Genomic DNA, 22,761 nt, shown 5'->3' with positions numbered 1-22,761 from the left:
TTGACGTGATAAGGGAAGCTGTTTGTTTTATTTCAAAAGGATGAATTGGGTTACCACAGGGGCATTGAAATTTGCTAGGACAAGAGAGCCTGAGGGATAAGAAGCTTGAAATGCAATGCACCTGCGTCTTTCTAATAAGAGAGAAAGCAGGAGAAAAGGAAGAATTGGAAGAGGAACAAAAGATAGACAGATGTGAAAAAAAGCAAGGGACGCTTAAATAGCTGAAGTAATAATACACAGAAAAAGGGTTCATTCGCCGCTTCGACCATTGCCATAAATATCCAAGCCGAGTGTGGAGAAAAGGATCTAACAGCTTAGTCAAAACCAGGCCTAAGCCACTATAAACTCGAAGACGACATCAAGTACAGTGCGCTCTCGACATAGTGTCGAAAATCGACATTATGGCAAGTTTACTTTCTATTCATTTCAATTCAATAAATATATCAAACTCCATTTTTACAACCTCATTCATAACTATACATGTGTTAATAAAAGCGGAATACATATTTAATTCAACATTGATCAAAGCGTTTTTAGTTTTTATTTTTACTTCATGCTTTCCTCTTTCCTTGCCTTTCTTTGCTTTCAAGCGGGACTGAGATCTCGGAAACATCAACATGTCGCTCAAAGCTGTTTTGACTTGTGCTGGTTAAAGCCTTTTATCAATATGTGTTTAGAGCAAGAAAAGCTCGCACAGCAGGACAGAGAAGAATAGAAGGAGAAAAGCCTTCGAGTGGCGATCTGGCGCGCTGACTATCACATGTCCAATTTAAAAAAAATTTGTGCCTGAAAATTCAAGGAGACGATAGATGTCACTTCATTTCTGGTAAACTGTCTGTTCTGCCTATCAAAAAGCGGTTGTGCTCATTAATAATTAACAGGACTGCGATGCTCCAAGCACTAAGAAATTTATTGAATGGGTATTTTTATCTGGTTCACTTTAACCCAAACTCACTGAACGCTCTCACGAATCAGGCACTAGAATAGGAGGATTGGGTTCCAGAAGGCTTTCACAAATACATATTTCTATACATGCTATGGATAGCAATGGGAGTGAGAGGAATTAGGCGCTTCTGGGCTATTATAAAGATAGCTCCTTGCGCATGAAGAGCCACAGAGAATTGATATATTTGTGCAAAATGTACAAAAACAGATAGACAACTCTTGTCCACAAAAAGGTCTTTTAAATGATACTGAAAGTATTGAGTACTTTATGCTACATAGACTAATATGCATCGTGAAAGAGCAAGTTAAAAAAGAAGATTGATGCATAGAAACAGTTTAATATAGAAAGCTGGATGCTCTTAATCGCATGGCACCCAAAGCGCATTGGACACCATATGCTTGTGCAGTGTTCTCGTTTTGAGTTCTTTTTCATGTGTTGACTGTTGACTTGATTTTTTTTTCACTTTGTGCAGTGCACTCTTCGCCTTCAATTGTTCCTTTATTTCTTTACTTCTTTATTTCTTTGTTTCTTTGTTTCTTTGTTTTCTTCTTTCACTATTCACTTTCTTCCCTATCCACTATCCACTTAACTCAATTACCTTCTACAATGACCCTTTATAGTACTATCACACTGTAAGTCGCATCGAACACATTTCCTGGTCAGGATCTAATGCTTATTGTAGAGAACGATACAGATACTGACAAGGAGCTTTTTTATCTTTAAATAGTCATACGACCGCCGACAGCTTCACTCTCGAACCCATCTCCAGAGATGGCTCCCCAGTGAAAGAAAATGTGGTCATCGACCGAAGCACGGGCAATGTCCAAGTGAATTGTAATGCTTTTTTGAAAAGTAATTGAGAATGTCATGCCTTGAAGAACCTGATCATTGCAACATCGCTTGGCTAATATATTTTCTTTTTCTTTTTTGTCGGTTTACAGCGCCTCCAACCAAGGCTTCCTCTGAAGCAGAGGCCATGACCATCTATGGCATTATTGGTTTTCCTCGTCTCCTGGCTGGTAAGGGGGGTTTTTTTTTTGTTTTTTGGTATTACTAGAACGATATGACAGATGGGATTTACTTTTTGTAGAATGCTATCAAACTGATTTGCCAAATATCTTCATTCTTAAAAAAAAAGGCGAGTATATGATTGTTATTACTGACAGGACAAAGGTTGGTCGCATTGGAGAACATGATATCTACAAGGTTAAAGATTACAAAGTTCTCCCACTCTCTCGTAACAACATGGCGTTGACAGAAGCCCAGGTACAGTGACAGGATCATAAGGCAGCCACTATGTTTCAATATTGACCTTTTTCGAACAAGATGTAAAGTAGTGACTCATCAATTGCTATTTCACTTGTTCGTTTTTTATTGTAGGTTGGAGAGGAGGCTTCATATCTGTCTTTGCTCCATGCTCATCTCCAGTCAGCGCAGTTCCACTTCTCGTATACGTATGACTTGACCCACACACTTCAGCGTCAGTCTCAACTCAGACAAAGCACTAAGCCTATATATGAGCGTGTAAGTATTGCATATCAGCCATTAATCATATGCCGGCCTCTGAAGATCGGTTGTAGTACCTAATGGCATAAAAAGAAATATTGAGTCGTTTCTGACATCTACTTTACTTTGTCCTTCAATTGTTACATATTAGGCTGATGAGAGATTCTTTTGGAACAGACGCCTTCAAACCAAGTTCATTACTTATATGACGGAAAATGAGGATTCACCGGTACGTCAAACTACGTCTTGTTTTTCTTAAATAAGATGTAGCCAGTTTTTTGTTGATTGCTGACTTTTTTTTCTTAAAATTATTTTTTTAGTTGGCCAAATCCATTTTGCCTATTGTCAACGGCTTTGCAGAGATCAAATCAGCAGAGATCAACAAAAAGGCGTTTACATTTGCACTGATTTCTCGCCGCTCTCGCCATCGTGTTGGAACTCGGTATTTCACCCGTGGTGTAGACTCTCAGGGAAATGTCGCTAATTTTAACGAGACTGAGCAGATTATTATCGCGGATGCTGGCACCGATGGCACGACTGCTTCAGCTCTTCCTGGTGAAAAACAGATATACATGTCTCATGTCCAGACTCGTGGATCCATTCCTATTTACTGGACTCAGATTAATAACATTAAGTATACCCCTAAGCTTCATATTTTTGAGGACCCTGAAACGGTATGTTTAACAAGATGGCTTTGGCAAATTAAAAATGTACGCAAAGTTACGGTTGCGCTGAGCTCTTCTTCTCTCCTTTCCTCTATCGCGCTCTATTTATTATTCAAACGTTCAGGAAAATTCGTTCCGTAAGCATTTTGAGACGCAGAAGCAACTCTATGGATCTCAGCTTGTTATTAACCTCATTAACAAGAAGGGCTATGAGGGACCGATGGGTGTTGCCTTCCAAAAGCACATTGATATTTTGAACGATCCTGATATCAAGTACCATCACTTTGATTTCCACCATGAGTGTAGCAAAATGAGATGGCATCGTGTCTCTTTGCTTCTTGACCACTTTAACGAGGAGCTTCAGTCACAAGGGTACGTATACTACTTCTATGTCTTCTATTTGTTTATTTCTGGAATACTTTCTAGTTGCTACTTGTAATTGACATCGTTCATGATAAATTTCCTTAAAATAGGTATTTCAAGGCCGAGTTCAGCAAAGATGGTACTGAAAAAGTCCTTCAGCAGCAAACATCGATTGTTCGTACCAACTGCATGGACTGCCTCGACAGAACCAATGTTGTTCAATCGGTTGTTTCTCGCTGGGTTTTGAACCGCCAGCTGCGTGAGATTGGTATTTTAGGTGCTGACGAGAAATTTGAGATGTTCGAGCCTTTTGAGCTCCTATTCCGCAATGGTATGTTACTTATTTTTGTATTTTTATAAAAAAAAGGCTTTGATAATCATAATGTACTAAGTGATTCTTATTTTGGTTATGATGAAATAGTCTGGGCTGACAATGCCGATGTTATTAGCTGCGCCTACTCTGGTACAGGAGCTTTGAAGACTGACTTCACAAGGTTAGTTATACTTTGCTTAGACTATTGGATATGCTAACAGAAGAAAACATTTAGTCGACAAAATAACTTATATGTATATATATATATATATATCATAGAACCGGTAACCGCACTAAGGCCGGAGCTCTTCAAGATCTTCAGAATTCCATCGTTCGCTATATCAAAAACAACTTTTTGGATGGAAACCGCCAGGTATAGAAAAAAAAAAAAAAAAAAAAAAAGGCCTCTCATACGATACTCATGTTTTACCCATTAATACTTATCGTTCTTATATTTATGTTATTTTTGTATTTAGGATGCATATGACTTGTTCTTATTGTATGATGTTGACCGTTCAGCAACTTATCCTCTGGTTGATAAGCGCACCTTGCAGATGAAGGCCATGCCTATTGCCATCTTGGTTGGTATCATTATGATTTTCGGCGCTATTATTATTCCCGAAGGTAAAAAAAATAAAAAATAAAAAATAAAAACACGGACACAGCATATGATATGGAAATTTGACACTAACTTGCTCAATCTGCTTTCGATAAATGACTTTTTAGATCACTTCAGCACCCCCGTGATTTTGTTTATATCCTTCTGGCTTGCTGTCATCACCTATATGTTCCAGCTCTTGGTTGCCAACGGAGCCCATTATGTTAATTGGCCAAGACTTGTTCCTTTGCCACATATCTCCTCCGGCAAGCTTGTAGCTGCTAAGGAAAAGGTCAAGTCTGCAGTGGGACTTAAGAGCGAATAATAAGGATAAGCCTGAGGAATATCGTTAACGTTTAATATAGAATAGATTATCAAACAGAAATTATAAAAAATAAACCGTTGATAAAGATGACTTTGACAAAGTGCTTTAGAAATAATATAGGAGTTCAACTACGGTGATGTGACAAAAAAGTAAAAGATTTCCATGGCACAACACTGCAATCTACAGCACAACTCTTCCTCTTTATTTGAAAACTCATGAAGGTTCCTCAATATCAGTCACAGATTTACTGGAGAAAGCCTGTGTACTCTTATCCTTCTAGTCTCCTATGCCTTCAGACATTTTTGATCACATTATACTCTCCATCTGTCGCGTCGATATCCTAATATCAGTCTAAATCGTACACTTTTTTCCTGAGAGCAGAGCTGATGTATTTTGGGCAAGCTACATTTTGAACACTGTCAGCCTTATGCTGTTTACCAATAGTGCAGTTGTCGCCCAAGAGATGAAGCACTATGCTTCAGGGTTTGGGCCTCAAGGAGACAGGATATGGGCTTGGATGATGCCCGTTTGAACTGAAATCAAACATTGGTGAGCTTTGGCCCTGATAATGTTGAAAGAAGCAAGCTATAATGTGGCAGGCGTCGCCTAAATTGGATGAATAAAAAAGCAAGGCAAGCAAGCGTCTAATACAAGAAGTATTACATCAAAGCTGCTTGGACCTTTGTGACAAAATCAAGGAGAATATTAAGTGTGCTGCACTTATACCATTATATTGTGTATTATAATAATTTGAGACACAGATGAATAAGACTCTTATACCTGACACTGTGTAAATCGGCATTAACCCATATCTCTATCTTCTAAGGTTTTGTTTGCTTCCACCAAAGTGTTGGCTCTCGATGTATGCTGCCTCCTGTTTCACCCATGTGGCATGGCTTCGTATCGTTTCCTGAACTAGCACTGACCAAGCTCTTTTGGAGGGATGATGCTTTGAAAGCAAGACTCCAAATTTTAGCAGGGGGTATATTTGGATATCTAAAACCCTTATCGCTTAACTCAGGACGACATTAATGTTTGGGTTTAAAGGCCACCAGACAGAAGACGCTTGATCCCAAATAATACAATGGATGCAGATATGCTTTATGAGAATTCGTCTGTCCGATCGGCTTCCGTCTTCGGCTGCTAGCTTTCAAATTAAAAGTCCTCATGCCACCAAGTACGACTGGATGGTCACGGGTATGCTATTCCCAAGGAGTGGTTCGATCATTTCCTCGCTAAGATTGATGCTAAGGATAATATGAAGACCCGAGATTATGCAATGTCATTCTACAGTTTTGCTGTGTAGAAGAATGCTTACCAATTCAGTAGCTTGCGTTGGGTTCTAGGAAGCTCTCTTCAAAGATAAGGCTCTCATCTGCCTTTGATCATTTTTGTTTAAGTGATCAACGTGTGCCTTGCAATAATAAGCTCGATTATATCTTCTATGGTTACAGGCGAAGTCTTTTGGTTACATTGCTGTGGATATAAATGAACAATATATCTCAAGGAAAGTTAGTCAAGTTGATGACTGTCATCTATATCGCCACCTAAAAGCAACTGGCATGTACACCCCCCTCCCAATGACTTTCTGAGTATGATTTTCTATTATATTTTGATTCAAACTTAATATTACCACCCGATTTAAGATTTGATTCTGAAGAGTTTTTTTAAATCGCCTTCATATATTGGGAGATGTGACGTAATTTCGGCGGAATTTGCGCTGCATTTCAGAAAAGACAAATTAAATACCCCTCAATTTCTTGGATGATCTTGTTGATCAGTTCTCGACCCACTCCTCAGTTTGTCCAAGCACTCAACATTAATACTACAAATAAAATGACGCCACCAAGAGCATCGAAAGGAAAGACAAAGAAGGATGCTGATGTACAGGATGTAGTCATGGAAGGCGATACACCTGAGATCTCTGTTGAATCTAATCCAGAACCTTCAACACAAGAATCTTCACCAACGTCTGAACTGAAGACTATCTTACAACGGTCTGTCAAGAGGACGCGGGAACTTTTTGCTGATGACCAGGAAAACATTTATGCTGTCCCATTGGAAGAACAAGCAAGGTAAAAAAAAAAAAAAAAAAAAAAAGAAAAAAAGAAAAGTAAAGCATTTTTTATTTTTTACTTCGGCTTTTTAATAGCTGTTAACTTTTTCTTTTCTTCATCTTTTTACCTATTCGTTTTTATTCTTTTAGTCAACGCGTCAAGCTGCAGTCAAAGATCTATGATGAGTTCAGAGAAGTTGAAATCCTTCCATACCCACTCTTACAGAGACAGAAGGAACAGTTGGCAAAGAAGAAGGCAGCTAAAGGTGGCTCAGCAGGATCTGAGAATACAGGTGCAGGCACAGATGATAGTGGTGTCGAAAAGATATTGGATGGTATGCCCAAGAAAACACAGCAACAGCAACAATCCTCAGCATTAGTCAAACATAAACCAACGGTTCATAACCCTTTCCCTGATGCACCTGGCGGCAGTAGTTCGTTGGTCCGCAGACCTGTGGCAAAGGCAGTGCGTCCAGACTGGCATGCTCCATGGAAGCTGATGAGAGTTATCTCAGGACATCAAGGATGGGTCAGAAGTGTTGCAGTCGAGCCTGGAAATACCTGGTTTGCTACTGGTGCAGGAGATCGAATTATCAAGGTAAGACAGAAATGCACTATGTACCACGGCCCATCTTCCCCCTCCAAAAAAAAAAAAAAAAAAAAAAAAAAAAATATTAACATTAGACGCAATCTTCCAAATACCTACAAAGATTTGGGATTTGGCTTCAGGAAGACTGCGACTTTCGCTAACAGGACATATTGGACAAGTGCGTGGACTTGCAGTGTCACCACGTCATCCATATCTGTTTTCGGCTGGTGATGATAAGATGGTCAAGTGCTGGGATCTAGAGACAAACAAAGTCATTCGTCACTACCATGGGCATCTCAGTGGTGTCTATGCGCTGGCTCTTCACCCTACATTAGATGTCCTTGTTACTTCTGGACGTGATGCGACAGCCAGGGTATGTAAAACTATGTCGTTTTATAATATTTTTGTGTACGGATCATGTGTTTATTTCAATTAATATTTATTTCTTTGCTTCTTTCTACTCTTGCGTTCCATTTTATAGGTCTGGGATATGCGAACGAAGCAAGCTGTTCACGTTTTGGCAGGACATACTGGCACTGTGAGCGCTGTAAGGTGTCAGGAGGCAGACCCTCAAGTCATTACATCGTCTATGGACAGCACAGTTAGACTTTGGGATTTGGCAGCAGGAAAGACCATGACAACATTGACCCACCATAAGAAGAGTGTTCGTGCGCTGACTATCCATCCAACAGAATTTACATTTGCAACTGCAAGTCCTGATAATATTAAGCAATGGAAATGTCCAGAAGGCCAGTTCATGCGTAATTTTGAAGGTCCAGGCGGTGTAACTGGAGGCGGGGGTATTGTCAATGCATTGGCAGTCAACGCAGACAATGTGATGTTCTCAGGAGGTAATTACTATTGAGTTCACCAGTTTATATTGCATTATCTCTTCTCAGCTTTAGATTAGGAGCACTGGCTTTATTGTTACTCTAATGACTGACCAACTTTTTTTTTTTTTTTTTTTTTTTTTTTTTTTTTTAGCGGATAATGGTGCTATGGGCTTTTGGGATTGGAAGTCAGGATATCAATTCCAGAGACTAGATTCATTGGTACAGCCAGGATCATTAGAGAGTGAAGCAGGTATCTTCTGTGCAGAATTTGATAAGACAGGACTGCGGCTTATCACTGGAGAAGCAGACAAGACAATTAAGATTTGGAAGGAGGATGACCAAGCTGTAAGTTTTTTTTTTTAAAGGTCTATCTTGATTCCTATCTCGTTTAGTCATATTAAGAGAAGGTGTTTTTTAATCTTTTTTTTTTTTTTTTTTTTTTTTTTGCTTTTTTAATTCTCATTTATTCATCGGAATCAAGACTCCCGAGACACATCCTCTGGACTGGAAACCATCGCTGGTCAAGAAACGTTATTAATCTAAGAAAGCGCGTTATTTTGTACAACATCAAATCCTCCCCTCCCTTGTCTTCATTTGGAGCGAGATCTATAATAAAATCGCGTCGAGAACACGCACTTTTTTTTTAATTGTTATCCCTTGATTTCTTTTTTAAAAAAAAAAAAAAAAAAAAAAAAAAAATCCGAGTGATAATACCATGAAAGAAGAAAATCATGCTTTTAGCTTATTTTTATCTCGCATCATCCATGAAGAGCGCAAGGAGAGTCCTCGGCAATGAGATGGACAAAGGCTCGAGCGCGGATGAAAAAAAAAAAAAAAAAAAAAAAAAAAAAGGCCACAACCGACGGGTACACACATGAAGTTTTTCCTCAGTTCTAGTAGCAAAAATGAAGATGTGGTCAGCCCTATTGTCAAAAAAATCTCCCCTCCAATGATTGTGCATGAGGCCAAATGCAAGAAAAAAAGATCCGCGTCAAGAAAAATAGGATTATTACACCACAGGATCAATGTAGTAATAGAGATGTACTGTACACCAACCAGGAGGACGGGACTGGGGGCAAGGTGAATCATTTGCTAATATAAATGTTTGTTTGTCTGTCTGTCCCGTTCATCAATCCCATCACGCGTTTTTTTTTTTCTTTCTTTTTTTTAGTGCAAGCTCTGCAGGTGCATAAAAAAAAAAGTAAAATAAACTACATCTCTTCCTATCCACATCTACCTATCCTCCTTTCAACTCTTTATACTCTTTGACGGTAAAGAGAAGGGAAGTTTTTTTAGATGGCTCTCTCTTAGAGTTCCTCTTTTGGCTTTTGGCGCGTTTTTCTATTTCTTTTCAGAAAACAATAGGCTGACCGAATAAGCATATAAAAGAAAAAGACGTTTGGTCTTGTCTTGTCTTTTCTTTTTCTTTTTCTTTTTCTTTTTCTTTTCTTTTCTTTTCTTCCTATAACTCGTCACTACTTCCAACTCCAAGTTCTCTTACCAATCAAGAAAAGTCGCACTCAAAAAGCTTCCTGATTACTCTTAAGCAAAAGCCGTTTTATATTTGAATATCGCCTACTATAAAAATCGCAAATGACAAAGACTTATGTAAGTTAACGCATAACGACCTCTGAAAAGAAAATGAAAAAGAAAAAAAAAAAAAAAAAAAAAAAAAACTTACTTCGATATGGTGCATGAAGATTGTTGAAGTGAAGCAATGAGGGGAAAGGAAGGAGTAAACCACAAGGCTATCATTATCTTGGCCAATTCTTTTTTTTTTTTTTTTTTTTTTTCAACATGCAAAAGGGCAGCAGCATACTGATAAAAAAAAAAAAAAAAAAAACTTCTTTTTTTCTTTCCCTGCATGCTAATAGGACAGAAAGACAACTGTAGGTTCCTAAACACATGTCAAATAGAAAAGAAGGGAGTACAAAAGCAATCTCCTCCTGCTTCTTCCTCTTGCTTTTTTTTTTTGCTATGCAGGAAGGTGAAAGCTGTCTTGTTTGTTATTGGATCAGGAACGTAAAAGATCAAGACGCGAAAGAAAAAGCTAACTAAGTTAGTTTAGCTAGTTTAGCTAGCTTAGCTTGTTTTAACTTATGGTGATCAATAACCCGATTCAACCACCACAATTGCAATTTAGAATGGGTGGTGGGGGGGAACCTGTGTTCTCTCTCTCGGCTTTCATAGTCTCAATATTTTCGTGATTAACTCACTCATTGTTTTCTTCCAATGCTACAACTTTATCAATGACTATAAGGGCTTCCTGGCCAAGGTTGCGGAACAAGCCGAACGATATGATGGTGAAGCATTTTTTTTTTTTTTTTTTTTTTTTATAACTGAACTTTACAAGTGACTTTCTCTCTGAACATCTATAATTATTCGCATTTTTTATTCGTAGAGATGGCAAGACACTTGAAAGAAATTACCAAAGTAAAAAAAAAAAAAAAAAAAAAAAAAAAAAAACTTTTAATGGACTTTGCATTTGGCGACCTATTATTAACCTTTTCTATTTTTTATTTCCTATTCCCTATTCCTGGTTTTATATTTTTTTTTTTTTTTTAAAAAAAAATATAAAGCTCAAATCTCCACTTTCGTTAGAAGAGCGCAACTTACTTTCTGTAGCGTACAAGAACATAATTGGAGCCCATCGTTCATCTCACAGACTGATCACATCAATATCAGAAAAGCAACAACAAGTTGGAAATGAAGACTATGTACAGGCACTCGAGGATTACAAAGCTAAAGTTGAACAGGATATCATGACAACTTGTAAAGAGGTCTTTAGGACCCTAGATGAGGATATCATTCCATTTGTGGAAGAGAAGGATAAGGACGAGAATCTTGTGTTTTATTACAAAATGTATGGTCTTTATTGTATTTTATTTTATTTTCCTCGTCGTTGAATGTTCGTGAACATGAGCAAGTGTATGAAAATAACTTTTTTTTTTTTTTTTTTTTTTTTTTAAAATAAATAAAAAACCTACCCAGGAAGGCAGATTACTACCGATACCTTGCCGAAATCAATAATGCAAATGCAGCAGAGGATGCAAAGACATGGTACAACAAGGGAACGGAGGTGGCTCAGAATCTTGTACCAGGCAACCCGATTCGTCTGGGATTGGCCTTGAATGTTTCTGTCTTTTACTTTGAGATCGTCAAGGATCCCAAGGAGGCCTGCGATATCGCCAAGAAAGCCTTTGATGACGCAATCGAAGAACAAGACACCATTTCCGGGGACTCGACCATGATCATGCAGCTCTTGCGTGACAACCTTCAACTTTGGTCAGAGTCCGAAGCGGACGCGTAAAGCAGAGGAAAAAAAAAAAAAAAAAAAAAAAAGACTTCAAGGAAGCTCTAGCCGTTCGGGAAAAATGGAATGATGGCTCATATAAATAAATTAGGTCATTCCTCTTTCGCAAAAAAAAAAAAAAAAAAAAAAAAAAAAAGAGCGATCTGAATCTCCCTCTCCCCCTTTATTTGGTTTGTTTTTGGATTGCTTGAATGTCATTAAATTTGGATCTCCCGATTTCTATTAGTTCGCAGAAAAAAAACCACCCCATTCATTTGACGTGGGTATTCATGTTATTGTAAAGGTTTTTAGTGTGCAAAAAAAAAAAAAAAAAAAAAAAAAAAAAATGGCATAGTCTTTGTAAATGTATTAAGTTGGATTTTTGTTTTATATTATTATTTTCTTTATGCCAAATGTTATATATATATATATATATATATTTTTCTTTCTTTCTTTGTAGGAATGAGAGTATAATACGAGTATGAATATGAGTGTGAGTGTGAATATGAATGTGAGTGTATTTAAAAAGATTACGGTGAGAGAGAATTTATGGGACCTAATTCTTTTGCTCTGGAGCTATCATATTCCCAAGGATCTGGGAGATCTACAGTAGGAGTCAACCCCGTGATAGTGGCCAGGTACTTGCCCTTGTCCAACTTGCGTGAAACAAATGCTGCGTCCTCAATCTCGATCTTTAAGCTTTGATAAAGTTGTACTGAGGGATGTACCTGTTCCTCAATAAAGAAGGAGCCGAGGGTATCGGTTCCATTCGAGCCTGTGACACCATCTCCAAATCCTTGCCAGGCAGCTGGTGAGGGGATATTCGGGTTGAGCCTCGGTCTGTTTGCGGCTGAACCGCCTGGGAAGATCAGCACGGTCGAGAAGTTTGAGAGGGATGGTGATGTGGGCGAGGATGAGGACGATGCTTGGGTGGTGGAGGCCAAGGGAGCCACTGATGGTTTTGAAGAGGATGAGGATGGGGTCGAAGATGGACTAAAGCGCATACTGCTGGATTTCCGTTGAGGTGACTTGCCAGCGGTGGAACTAGCAAAAGATGAAATACTCTTCTTCACAGGGTGACGAGAAACGGGCCTTGTGTCCATGCCTCCTTCTTGATTGATCAAATAATAGAACCCATCCCAATCATCCTCATCATCATCCTCATTATCATCGTCTTCTTCATTATCATGCTCATCATGCTCATCATACTCGGAATCCGTTTCGGATTCTCTAAATGTTTTTACTACTGATACTTTTTGTTCCTGAGCCGGGGGCCGGTCTGAGGCCCAGTAGCCTCTTTTCCAATAACGTTCATCGACCATGATATCTCTGAGCTCGATCATGGTCACCAACAGGGCCACATCCTTGACCGTGACATCCATCCAGATGACTGATTCGAGTGCTGTGTCGGGCATGTCGTGCATCACGTTAAAACACCTTGCCAAGAAAAAACAGACTCCTGCAGATAACTCTCCACTACCCCTGTTTGGATCATGGGTCCGTGCCCGTCTTGAGGGTTTGTCTGTTCGACCAATGGTGAGAGTTTTCAGGAAGGGCAGCAGACGCATGAAGAGCTCATTCAGAGCAAACTTTTGCCAATATGAAAGCTCGAATCCCTTTGAGGGATGGTCAGCACGGGAGGTATAGGTAACGGTGTCCGAAACAGGAGCTGAGGAACAAATGGTTGAGGATGAGCTAGAATTGACAAGGATTGCTTCTGTATGATTGGAAAGATTGTGATTATGATTGGGTTGAAAGTTTTGCCCAAGGCTAAAAGACGAGGACGTGTCGGAACGGCTGTTGCTGCTAGCGCTGTTACTGTTGCTGTTGCTGTTGCTGTTGCTGTTGCTGTTGCTGTTGCTGTTGCTGTTGCTGTTGCTGTTAGTACTGTTGATGCTGTTGCTGTTAGTGCTGTTGATGCTGTTGCTGTTAGTACTGTTGATGCTGTTGCTACTGCTATCAAAGGTTTGTTGTTGATGAGCAGAAGCTGCAGGGGGATCAACATTTGTTCTAACGAGTTTAGGAACCAAATCTTGAACTTTGTTCTTTTCAATTGACATCATGGCAGGGATATTGCCATTGCCATTGCCAATGCCAATGCCAATGCCTTTGCCTTTGCCATTTTCATTGACATCACCATTGCTATTGGGGTTACTGTTGCTGGTGATAGTGCTGTACCTGTTGATGCTACGACTATCGGTATCAATGCTCTCATATTTATCGGTAGTGGCACTATTCGTGCGGCTGCTGCTGGTCATTTGCATCGTCTCGAAACGATCGATGGATGCATGTTGAGGGATTGTAGTGGTAGAGGTAGAGGTAGAGGTAGAGGAGGTAGAAGAAGTAGCAGAAGAAGTAGCAGAAGAAGTAGTAGTGGTAGTGGTAGTCGTAGTGGTAGTCGTAGAAGTAGTATTTGGTGTAGAGGTAAAGGAGGAGGAGGAGGAGGAGGAGGAGGAGGAAGAAGAGGAGGAGGGGGAGGGGGAGGCAAAGGAGGTATTGGCAAGAGTACGTTGAATGTTATTGGTCATATTGATAGTATTATTATCGCTATTAGTATCAGTACTAGTGTGGCCACTAGTGTGGGATGACGAAGAGTTGCTCAAAAGTCGAGGCAGGTTTTGAGACTGTTGGAGTAGCTGTTGTTGCTGTTGCTCCAGGGTCAATGGATGATGATGTTGAGAGAGACTATAGGAACTAGTGACATTGATACTGATGCTCTGATTAACATTATGGGAACTTGAAAGGGGAGAGGACGTTGGGTGAGGGAATGTTGCGTCCTGTTTAGAGTTATAGATCGGTGCAGTGACCTCAGAGGCGAGGGACATGAGGCTAGAGCGTTCGCTGTAAGTGAAATGAAGGTGCAGAGGTTTGAAAGACCGATATTTGACCATGAAGTCTTTTAGGTTCTCGAATTGAGCCATAGGACAGACTACGGTACGATATTGCAGGAATAGATTGAGGCAGCAAAGATTGGGAGTGGCGGGCATTAAGATCTCTCGCCTGAATCTTGTGTTGACGGAGGTGACGGAGAGTAAAGAACGGGTCTCGAGGAAACCGAGGATGATGGGGAAGATGTCTCGGTTGGAGAGGAGACGAGTGAGGACAGAGTTGTCTTCAAGCTCCTCTCTGGCTCTGGAGACTGTGTCTTCAGATGAGGTGGAGGAAGAGGATGAAGAGCCAATGCCACCGTAGCTGGTGCTGTCGGTACGGCTGAGGGCAGTTGAGCGAGATTGAAGGAATTCTTCGACAGAGGCCATGCTGGGACTTGAGAAGGCATCAGGCTGCTCTATCGCCATGGCCATTGTTGCCCCGTGGTATTTTCTTCTGAACGGAATGGTGGATATATATTATTCACAAGAGGAGAATAAGATTGTAAAAATGGAGTGCGAAAGATGATAATAATAATAATAATAACAACAACAGCAACAACAACAACAACAACAACAACAATAACAATAACAAAGAAGGAAAAAAAAAAAAAACAAGAAAGAAAAGCCAGGTACAGAAGTGAAGAATGATGAATAACAAACAAAAAAAAGATTTTGATACAAAAAAGAAAACAGAAGTGAGTGGCAGGGAAAAAAATAAAGTAAGAAAGTAAGAAAGAAAGAAAGAAAAAAAAAAGGAGCAAAAGTAGTGTGAGAAAGAGGGAGTGTTTGTTTGTGTTGCTTGTTATTCAAATGAATGAGTAACAGGGAAGAAGAAGAAGAAAAAAAAAAAAAAAAAAACGAGAGTGAAGGTGAAAAAGAGAGAAGAGAGAGAAGAGAAAGAGAGAAGAGAGAAAGAGGAAAAGGATAAGGAAAAGAAAAAAGGGTGCAGAAAAAAAAGAAAGAGAGAGACAAGAGGACATTGAGAGCACTGCCTTTTAGGCACATTTCTCTCCTTCCAAGGTAAAAAAAAAAAAAAAAAAAAAAATTTGTTACAAGTGACAGTGTGACCACCAGGGCAATGCTGGCTGTCAAATCATGTCAGACTGAAAAATAAAACGATGATGGATACATACATGCGTGTGTATAAAAACGATGACGAGACAAAAAAGACCAAGGACACAGAGAGAGAACAGGGTCAGGCACATTCACCTGTATTCACCTGTATTCACATTCACACACACTAGTTCAATTGCTTAACATCTGTACAATATCTACAGTACCAACAGTTACAATCCATAAGAAACAACTTCCAAAAGAAGGACCAAAAGGGAAAAACAATTCTTCATTCGATCGGCTCATCATGGACTCATTCCATCTCCAGAAGCTAATCATCAAAAATGAAAAGATAAAAAAATAAAAACCTTTCATAAATATCTCATGTATAACATGTATCTGTTCCTTTTATTGAACATGACCCAGGTACGGAAATGATCTTTTTTTGCGACACATTGTCATGGTCTAATGCAGTATGAAAGAGTCCAAAATGCATGTGCAGAGGCTACCATTAATCATATCATCTGCATTCTGTGCTTGCGCATCATTGCAACCAAAGCCAACTTCTTTTGGCCGATGGGGAACTCTGCATTTTTTTTTTTTTCCTTTCAACAAAACCCGAGATTTTTATACAAATCCACTACATCACACACTCACTCGAGGAAAAAAAAAAAAAAAAAAAAAAAAAAAAAAGAAAAAAGAAAACCACCTTGTGCACATACATTGCATCAAATTGCCCCATGCACACCAAAAAAACTTTCCTTCAATATCCAACCATCCAACCATCCAACCATCCAAAACAGATGTCCACACAATCCTAGCTTGAAAATAAGAAGAAAAAAAAAAAAAAAAAAAAAAAAAAAAAAAAGCAAAGGTCTGCATAGATCATGCGTTTAGTTCAACCCTATGCTCTCTCTCCTCTTTTCACTTTCCTCTTCTTTCTCTTCCACACACACACACACCCCCCTTTCATCAAATAATAATAATAATAATAACTTTAAAAGAGGATCTTTATTATGTATGTATGATTGTTGTTTTGATTGTCATTAAAACCGCGGAAACGCGCTTGAGAAAGAAGAGTGGGTTTAATGCAGGTTGGCTCAAGCTCACTTGCCTGAACGTCCCATTAAATCATTGTAGCACAAAAATAAAAAATAAAAAAATAAAATAAAAAGGCTGCCGGGTAGGCAAGGCGGGAGAGTTGGTCCATTCAGATCACACAGGAAGAACACGCATTTTAATGGTCATTACAAAGATGAGAGGGAACAAGAGGGAAAGGGGGCAGGGAAAGGTTTACTCAAAATGGGATAGGATGGGCGTCGATTTTTTTTTTTTTTTTTTTTTTAAAAAAGATCGCCATCAAACTATGTATCAAACTATCAAACTTTTAGACTAGGAAATAAAAAGCAAAAACTATTTTATTTTATTCTAGCCTTTTATTTTATTTTTTATTTTAAAATAAAACACATGCAACCCACATGGGCGTCTCTCTTGTTTCTGCTCTCATCGTCTTTAGGATTATGGTTCTTATAGTTCTTATTATCTATGCTCTCACAGTCTCTTACACTCCCTTGGTCTCAACGGCATCATATTCTAGTCCTTTATAGGCTTTTACTCTTTGTATTCTGTATTATATCTATATGACTCTGATTGTCCAGAATGCATATTCTGTTTATACATTTCTATTGATGATCTTGAACCACATCTGTTTGTGTTCCGATATGGGGGGGTTTTTTGTTGATGTTTTCCTTTCTTTTTTTTTTTTTTTTTCTTTTTTCCTTGAGGAAATTCTCTTCTTCCAATACTTAGTCTCGATGTCCGATGTCCAATGTTCAATGTCCAATGTCATGTGTATGTTAATTGTCCATCACTTCCCCGCCTCTCTCTCTGTCTTAATTTTTTTTTCCTTCAAAAAGGGAAAAGGCATTCATGTATTCATGTACGCTTCGTCATCATCACCACAATCCTTTCCCTCCCCTTCCCTCCTCCTTCTCCGAGAGCTGCAGCTTTCAGTTGACCAAACATTGTTATACAGCCTTACATTTCTCATGTTACTGAACCCAAATCCTCCAACTTCATTTCCTATTCAAATTAATATGTCCTAGTTTGTTCATCCCCCTCCTCCTCATCCTTTCAAGCATTATCATCATTCAGATGGGGTATAATGTGGAATGAACATGCCATCATCACTCACCCGCCCAACAAACACACACACACAAAAAAAAGGGTTTGTAGTAAGATAGTAGTAGATGGCTACATAATCCATGTCCTTCAAATGATTGTCTGCATTGCTTATAGTATTGCTCTTCAAGCACCCTTGTTCTCGTGGTTCTCTCCTTCCAATGACATGTCGCATCATTCCTCTCTCTCTTTTTCTCTTTCTCTTTTCTCTTTCTCTTTCTCTCTCCTTCTTTCTCTTCACACATGCATGATAAAGACATTTATTTATTCAATCCAGTCGACTGACCGAAAAAATATAGCATTCTCTATGAATATGTTCATGTTGAATGTAGAGCCTTTTTTTATTTTTTATTTTTTTTATTTTTCCCTTCAAATAAACAACTGGTATGTTTTGTCATAATGTTGTCTATTCTGTCGATTATTTATTTATTTGCACATTTTTTTTTTTTTTGCTGTTGTCATAGTTGCTCTTTGTTGTTGGGTTAGTAACAGATCGATGAATATGTAAATGTTTAAACGTATATAACATGGGTCTAGTTCTAGTTCAATCGGAGTCAGAGTTTCAGTATATATATAAAATATGCACAACTACTTCATCTGCATCAAATATGTCTTTCTTTTTTTTCCCTGCCTGCAGTTTACCCTTGGACTTTTTTTTTTTTTTTTAAAAAAAAAATTCCTTGCTTACATGTCGTGGTATATATATATATATAAAAAAAAAGAACTCTATTTTGGAATACATGGTCGCTTCATTCTCCTTCATTTTTATATATATTTATACATTATATACATGGGCCATCTATATATCCTTTTTTACCATCTGTTCAAATCGGCGATAAACAAGATCGACTTTTTTTTTTTTTTTTTTTTTTTTAGTCGAGCATACATTCAAGAAGTATATATATATATATATATGACTAAAAGCATTTATATATACCTTTCATCGAAAAAAAAAAAAAAAAAAAAAAATACAAGTTCCAAATCTCTTGAAAGAGCGATCGGCAATGTGGCGTACATGATGTACACGTACGATCTCCAAGATTTAGTTTTCGATTGCATTTAGTCATATTCTTGAAAGTGCCTGACCATATAAATATATATCTTTATTTATTTCCTTCCTCCCTGTGAATAGGATAGGAAAAAAGTTTTTTTTTTTTTGTTAAGAATGAGAAGATGATAACATTCTATTCAGGGACCACGGGGTCATGAATGGAAGCTGAAAAGGCTGAAAAGGCTGAAAAGGGGCGGGGGGGAGAATAAGGAATAGGAAAGAGAAAGTGTGTGTCCTCTCGAACTTTATGTTTCAGTAAAGTTTTTCTGGACCTTAGTGAATGAACATTTCTTTTTCTTTTTAAAGTGCATGTCATTATTGTTCTTTCTTCAATCTGTATATTAGAACCACTGTTGTTATTGTTATTGATATTGTTGTATAGATGTGATATTCTTATTTCATAATATATACCATAATAATATATATATTATATGTGCGTATTGTATATATATTTATATTGCTCTTTCTAGACCATCGGCATTGCCATCATTTTCTTCTTTTATATTGCTATCGTATACTGTATATATATTCATATAGAGATATATATGTGTGTGTGGGGTGGGTGTAATGAATTGAATAATAACAGCTACTATATATATAATAGAACATGCATTATATTATATATATATATATACATTTATATAAATTGTACCATTCGGTGTACATCTTGTAAAAACGTGGTCCACTGTCTTTTTATTTTTTGGACCCTGATCACAAAGCTCAACGGAATCTTTGGGTCCAATTCGGGCGGACCGGGCATGTACCCCCCGCGCACACTTTTTTTTTTTTTTTTTTTTTTTTTTTTCCCTCTTTTTTCTCTACATGTGCACATTCCTCAACTCACAACCTCCTCGGAATAACTCCTTTCCCGAAAGTAGAAATGAATTAATAAATTACCCCCTTCATCCCTTCCCCTTCCCTTTCGCGTTAATTTTTCGCGTTATATTTCGCGTTTTGTTTCGCGTTTTATATATATATAAAAAAGTATATATAATAGTGATAGTCGTCCTCAGAAAAATCGAGCTCATGTGAGAGCAGTTTTCAGGCGCTCATATTATATAATAAATATAAAACGCGCTTTTTCTTTCCTCTTTTTTTTTTTTTTTATTTTTATTTTTTTATTTTTTTATGTTGTCTATGTCTATACAACTCCTTCTAAGCAATGGCTCTTGCGGTAAAGAATGTCATAGTGCCCCGGTCGATACAACAATACCAAGGGTGGCATATACGGCTCTGTATCAGGCAAGAATGGTAAGAAGTTGACCTCGTCCACATTCTCGTTCCCGCTCAGGTATGCAACCTCGACACTCACATGAGTGACTTTGGTCAGAGCAATCAACATCATCTCCTCCGATTCTCGGCCCATCGCCTCCACATGCATTGAACAAAATTCATCCATGGTCTGTCCAAATTCCAAGAAGGGTGCATAGTCCTCTTGATGGGTCTTCAAATAAGCAGAGACCATCAACCGGAAATGCATCACAATCGAGTTTGAGATCTCATCATTCTGAAAGGCTGCCAAGAGTTCCTCGGGTGTGTAATGAACCAAGTTTTGAAGCGTCTCCAACGTCACCAGGTAAAAATCTTCAAACGCGAGGAGCTCAAATTGTGCAGCCAACAACAAGTCCTTGGACTCTTCCATCGCCTTGACTGCATTCATATGCAACTCGGGTTTATTCTTGGCGAGCATCACTCGTTCAAACCATGCAAATGCAAATGCTGGAAAATGAAGGAAGAAAAAAGAAAAAAGAAGAAATATTAATAAACATTAGCTAGTCAAAAGTGTATAAAAATATGCGTGCATATGTGTGCTCAAGAGGTTCAAGTATTAACTTACCACGGTAAAAGCAATTACCATCGCCACGCGAACGTCGCATCCTATCGTGAGTTTCTGATAGATTCTATTTATTCCAATAAGAATGATGTATACAATTAGATTGTTAAAGTCCTCATATTGAATGAGTACCTTTAGATTCATATAACATAAATATGAAAGAATGTTTCTGCTATTTGTATATATATATATATATATTTCTTCCTCACCCTGATTTTGTTCTGGAAAGCTGCACTTCCGTTCTGGTACTCTTTTTCAAGTTCAACCAGGTCAACAGAATTGTCCACCAAAGGATGTAGATTCGCTTCTTCATCCTTGATGGCTTGCATTTGAGTCAGAATTTGCTCATCAGTCATTTGCTGTTGAGAGGCTCCTTGTCCTCCATCTGCTACTCTAGTTGATGGTATTGGTGCTGTTGCTGTTGCTGTTGCTGTTGCTGCTGTTGTAGGTGCTACTGCGACAGGTGTAGCTATAGTTGTAGGGCCAGTCATGGTAATAGGTTGAGCCTGAGGTGGCACTCCTGTCCCTACTCCTGCCCCTGCTCCCGCTTCTGCTCCTACTGCTTGTGCAGGAACTGCATATTCATTTGGCTGCTGTTGCTGTTGCATACTCGAGTATTGAGAAATAGGTTTTGAATAAAGAGTGTTGTGGAGCAAGGGAAAGAAGCCAAAATACATCCTCCTTAGCCCGCACACGTCAGGAGTACAACGTAAACCGCCACGAAAGAATTGGAGGAATTCACGTGATTTTCGATGTCGTAATGGAACCATAAAAGACAGTCCTAAGGATGATAGTAGAGAAGTTTATGAGGATGACAATATCGTTAGTTATCCTATTGAGGTGAGTATTGATAGGCGCTTACACATAAGGGTTTATTTGAGAATGAATATCGAGTGTGCATTTAGTGACATAGCTTGCCTGTTATTTCTATCAATAAAGGCATTGGAGCGAAGTTTAGTGGTGCGATGCAACTCCCTGGTGTTGGATAGAGTGCGTGAGTTGCTTTTTCGAGACGAGGAAATAGTCCGGTATACTAAAGATGCTGGGATTGACGAGAGATCTCGCCCTATTTATGTAAATGAAATGACGGTTTTATTTTCTCTTCCTTGGACACCTTGAATCATACGGGAGGCTGAGCTAAAAAAAAAAAAAAAAAAAAAAAAAAAAAAGCTGTTTGGAGGGCTATCCCTTAGAGTGCAAGAAGTCCTCTGTCTTTAATTTTGCCAATGGCCATTGCCATCCAAGCATCACTCAATAACTTGAGGATTTTTAGCACCCTTTGCGAATGTATTTGTTGGTCTGTCCGTATATCTAATGTATATACATTGAAGGATATGCGAGACTCAGTGGTACTAGGGAATGTAATCCAAACTACGAAAGCGTAGAAAGGTCGACTGCATACGCGACAGTTTTGTCTTTGAGCCACACATGTTATCCTCGTGACCCTAATTTTTTGAACGCCCTATTTTTTTTTTTTATTGCCCTGTAATTTTTTCTTTTCCATTCTTACGCTTTGTCTCTATTTCTGTCATTCAGTAAGCTATCGAAAACCACCTTTTATTTCTTGTTGCCCTATCTATTATTGTTGGGGTCGTGTCCCACCGCCTTTTTTTTTTTTTTTTTTTTTTTTCTACTTGCCACGTATAAAATAGTTGACGAGTCTTGTCTTTTATTTTATTTTATTTTTTTAGTAGGGATCCTGCAAAGACTTTTTTTTTTTTTTTTTTTTAAAATCACATTTCCCAAACAATTCAAAGAAAGTAAATAAAAGAAAGAAAAAAAAGCATGGACAAAATTCCTGAACACCGTACCCAGAATTTCAAAGCCAAGAATGCCTTCAAACCAGAAGAACTGAGGCGTAACCGGAATGAACTTAATGTTGAACTTCGCAAACAAAAGCGTGAAGAAAACTTGTCCAAGCGTCGCAATCTAGCCATCGCAGCTGAATCAGAATCAGAAGATGAGAGTATCGCTGCGGCAAACCACCAGGTATGGATTATCATGATATAACCACAATACTAATGGAAAAAAACAAAAAAAAAAAAAAAAAAAAAAAAGAAAAGATATTGGTAATGAATATGCGGCGTCTCTCTTTTTTTTTTTATCGTACATGTGGATTGTGTGGTATAATAATGGACCAAAGGATAAAAGACAAAGAGTATGAATGTCATCGATGACTAACAGGAACTGTGGTAACATCAGCATCATATGGATATCGATTCTACTTTTGGCGCGAAAAAAAGGCGCGGTAGAACACAAATTGATGGCGGTGCTGAAACAATAGAG

General features: G+C 38.4%; 7 protein-coding genes across 7 annotated transcripts in view; 5 read left to right on the top strand and 2 right to left on the bottom strand.

The window, feature by feature from the left end:
* Positions 1-1,422: 1,422 nt before the first annotated feature.
* BCR41DRAFT_347186 (SacI homology domain-domain-containing protein) lies at positions 1,423-4,813 on the top strand. Its single transcript, XM_022023051.1, has 13 exons — positions 1,423-1,578; positions 1,674-1,780; positions 1,888-1,965; positions 2,085-2,212; positions 2,327-2,470; positions 2,604-2,681; positions 2,773-3,126; positions 3,242-3,489; positions 3,591-3,811; positions 3,902-3,974; positions 4,073-4,166; positions 4,270-4,417; positions 4,520-4,813. Exons 1-13 carry the CDS (start codon positions 1,553-1,555, stop codon positions 4,714-4,716), a joined length of 1,896 nt encoding a protein of 631 aa, XP_021884738.1. The 5' UTR covers positions 1,423-1,552; the 3' UTR covers positions 4,717-4,813.
* A 1,802-nt stretch (positions 4,814-6,615) lies between these two features.
* BCR41DRAFT_300693 (WD40-repeat-containing domain protein) lies at positions 6,616-8,732 on the top strand (the record flags this gene model as incomplete). Its single annotated transcript, XM_022020586.1, has 6 exons — positions 6,616-6,791; positions 6,923-7,370; positions 7,483-7,734; positions 7,843-8,212; positions 8,346-8,539; positions 8,676-8,732. The coding sequence occupies 6 exons, from the start codon at positions 6,616-6,618 to the stop codon at positions 8,730-8,732; spliced, it is 1,497 nt and encodes a 498-aa protein (XP_021884737.1).
* A 1,149-nt stretch (positions 8,733-9,881) lies between these two features.
* BCR41DRAFT_376763 (14-3-3 domain-containing protein) lies at positions 9,882-11,504 on the top strand (the record flags this gene model as incomplete). The annotated part of the gene is made up of 5 exons (XM_022027067.1): positions 9,882-9,884; positions 10,455-10,497; positions 10,596-10,627; positions 10,774-11,057; positions 11,186-11,504. 5 exons carry the CDS (start codon positions 9,882-9,884, stop codon positions 11,502-11,504), a joined length of 681 nt encoding a protein of 226 aa, XP_021884736.1.
* A 4,068-nt stretch (positions 11,505-15,572) lies between these two features.
* On the bottom strand, positions 15,573-15,998 carry BCR41DRAFT_347182 (hypothetical protein). Its single transcript, XM_022023050.1, has 2 exons — positions 15,969-15,998; positions 15,573-15,835 (listed from the first exon to the last, which is right to left on the bottom strand). The coding sequence occupies exon 2, from the start codon at positions 15,782-15,784 to the stop codon at positions 15,602-15,604; it is 183 nt and encodes a 60-aa protein (XP_021884735.1). The 5' UTR covers positions 15,785-15,835; positions 15,969-15,998; the 3' UTR covers positions 15,573-15,601.
* A 1,201-nt stretch (positions 15,999-17,199) lies between these two features.
* Positions 17,200-18,023, top strand: BCR41DRAFT_347181 (hypothetical protein). The gene has a single exon (XM_022023049.1). The coding sequence runs from the start codon at positions 17,574-17,576 to the stop codon at positions 17,988-17,990; it is 417 nt and encodes a 138-aa protein (XP_021884734.1). The 5' UTR covers positions 17,200-17,573; the 3' UTR covers positions 17,991-18,023.
* Positions 18,024-19,782: 1,759 nt separating this feature from the next.
* BCR41DRAFT_367969 (peptidase C65 Otubain-domain-containing protein) lies at positions 19,783-20,831 on the bottom strand (the record flags this gene model as incomplete). The annotated part of the gene is made up of 3 exons (XM_022026353.1): positions 19,783-20,360; positions 20,479-20,542; positions 20,685-20,831. The coding sequence occupies 3 exons, from the start codon at positions 20,829-20,831 to the stop codon at positions 19,783-19,785; spliced, it is 789 nt and encodes a 262-aa protein (XP_021884733.1).
* A 1,364-nt stretch (positions 20,832-22,195) lies between these two features.
* Positions 22,196-22,761, top strand: part of BCR41DRAFT_347178 (armadillo-type protein) — a 2,506-nt gene continuing 1,940 nt past the window's right edge. The window contains exon 1 of the mRNA XM_022023048.1: positions 22,196-22,464. Coding sequence (XP_021884732.1) covers positions 22,261-22,464 — 204 coding nt within the window. The 5' untranslated portion in view covers positions 22,196-22,260. The remainder of the gene's footprint in view (positions 22,465-22,761) is intronic.

Source organism: Lobosporangium transversale (assembly GCF_002105155.1).
Source record: "Lobosporangium transversale strain NRRL 3116 chromosome Unknown BCR41scaffold_5, whole genome shotgun sequence".
NCBI lineage: Eukaryota > Fungi > Mortierellomycota > Mortierellomycetes > Mortierellales > Mortierellaceae > Lobosporangium > Lobosporangium transversale.
Note: the sequence above shows the minus strand (reverse complement) of the source record. Positions and strands in the feature narration are given on the sequence as shown.

What these genes read in the sequence shown, in the direction of transcription:
- BCR41DRAFT_347182 (XM_022023050.1), bottom strand. Translation starts at nt 15,784, where the DNA reads ATGAAAGGTTTTTATTTTTTTATCTTTTCATTTTTGATGATTAGCTTC.
- BCR41DRAFT_347186 (XM_022023051.1), top strand. Translation starts at nt 1,553, where the DNA reads ATGACCCTTTATAGTACTATCACACT. An exon ending in TTTTCCTCGTCTCCTGGCTG is followed by an intron (nt 1,966 to 2,084) that starts GTAAGGGGGGTT and finishes TTAAAAAAAAAG; the next exon opens with GCGAGTATATGATTGTTATT. An exon ending in CTAAGCCTATATATGAGCGT is followed by an intron (nt 2,471 to 2,603) that starts GTAAGTATTGCA and finishes GTTACATATTAG; the next exon opens with GCTGATGAGAGATTCTTTTG.
- BCR41DRAFT_347181 (XM_022023049.1), top strand. Translation starts at nt 17,574, where the DNA reads ATGTGGAATGAACATGCCATCATCACTCACCCGCCCAACAAACACACA.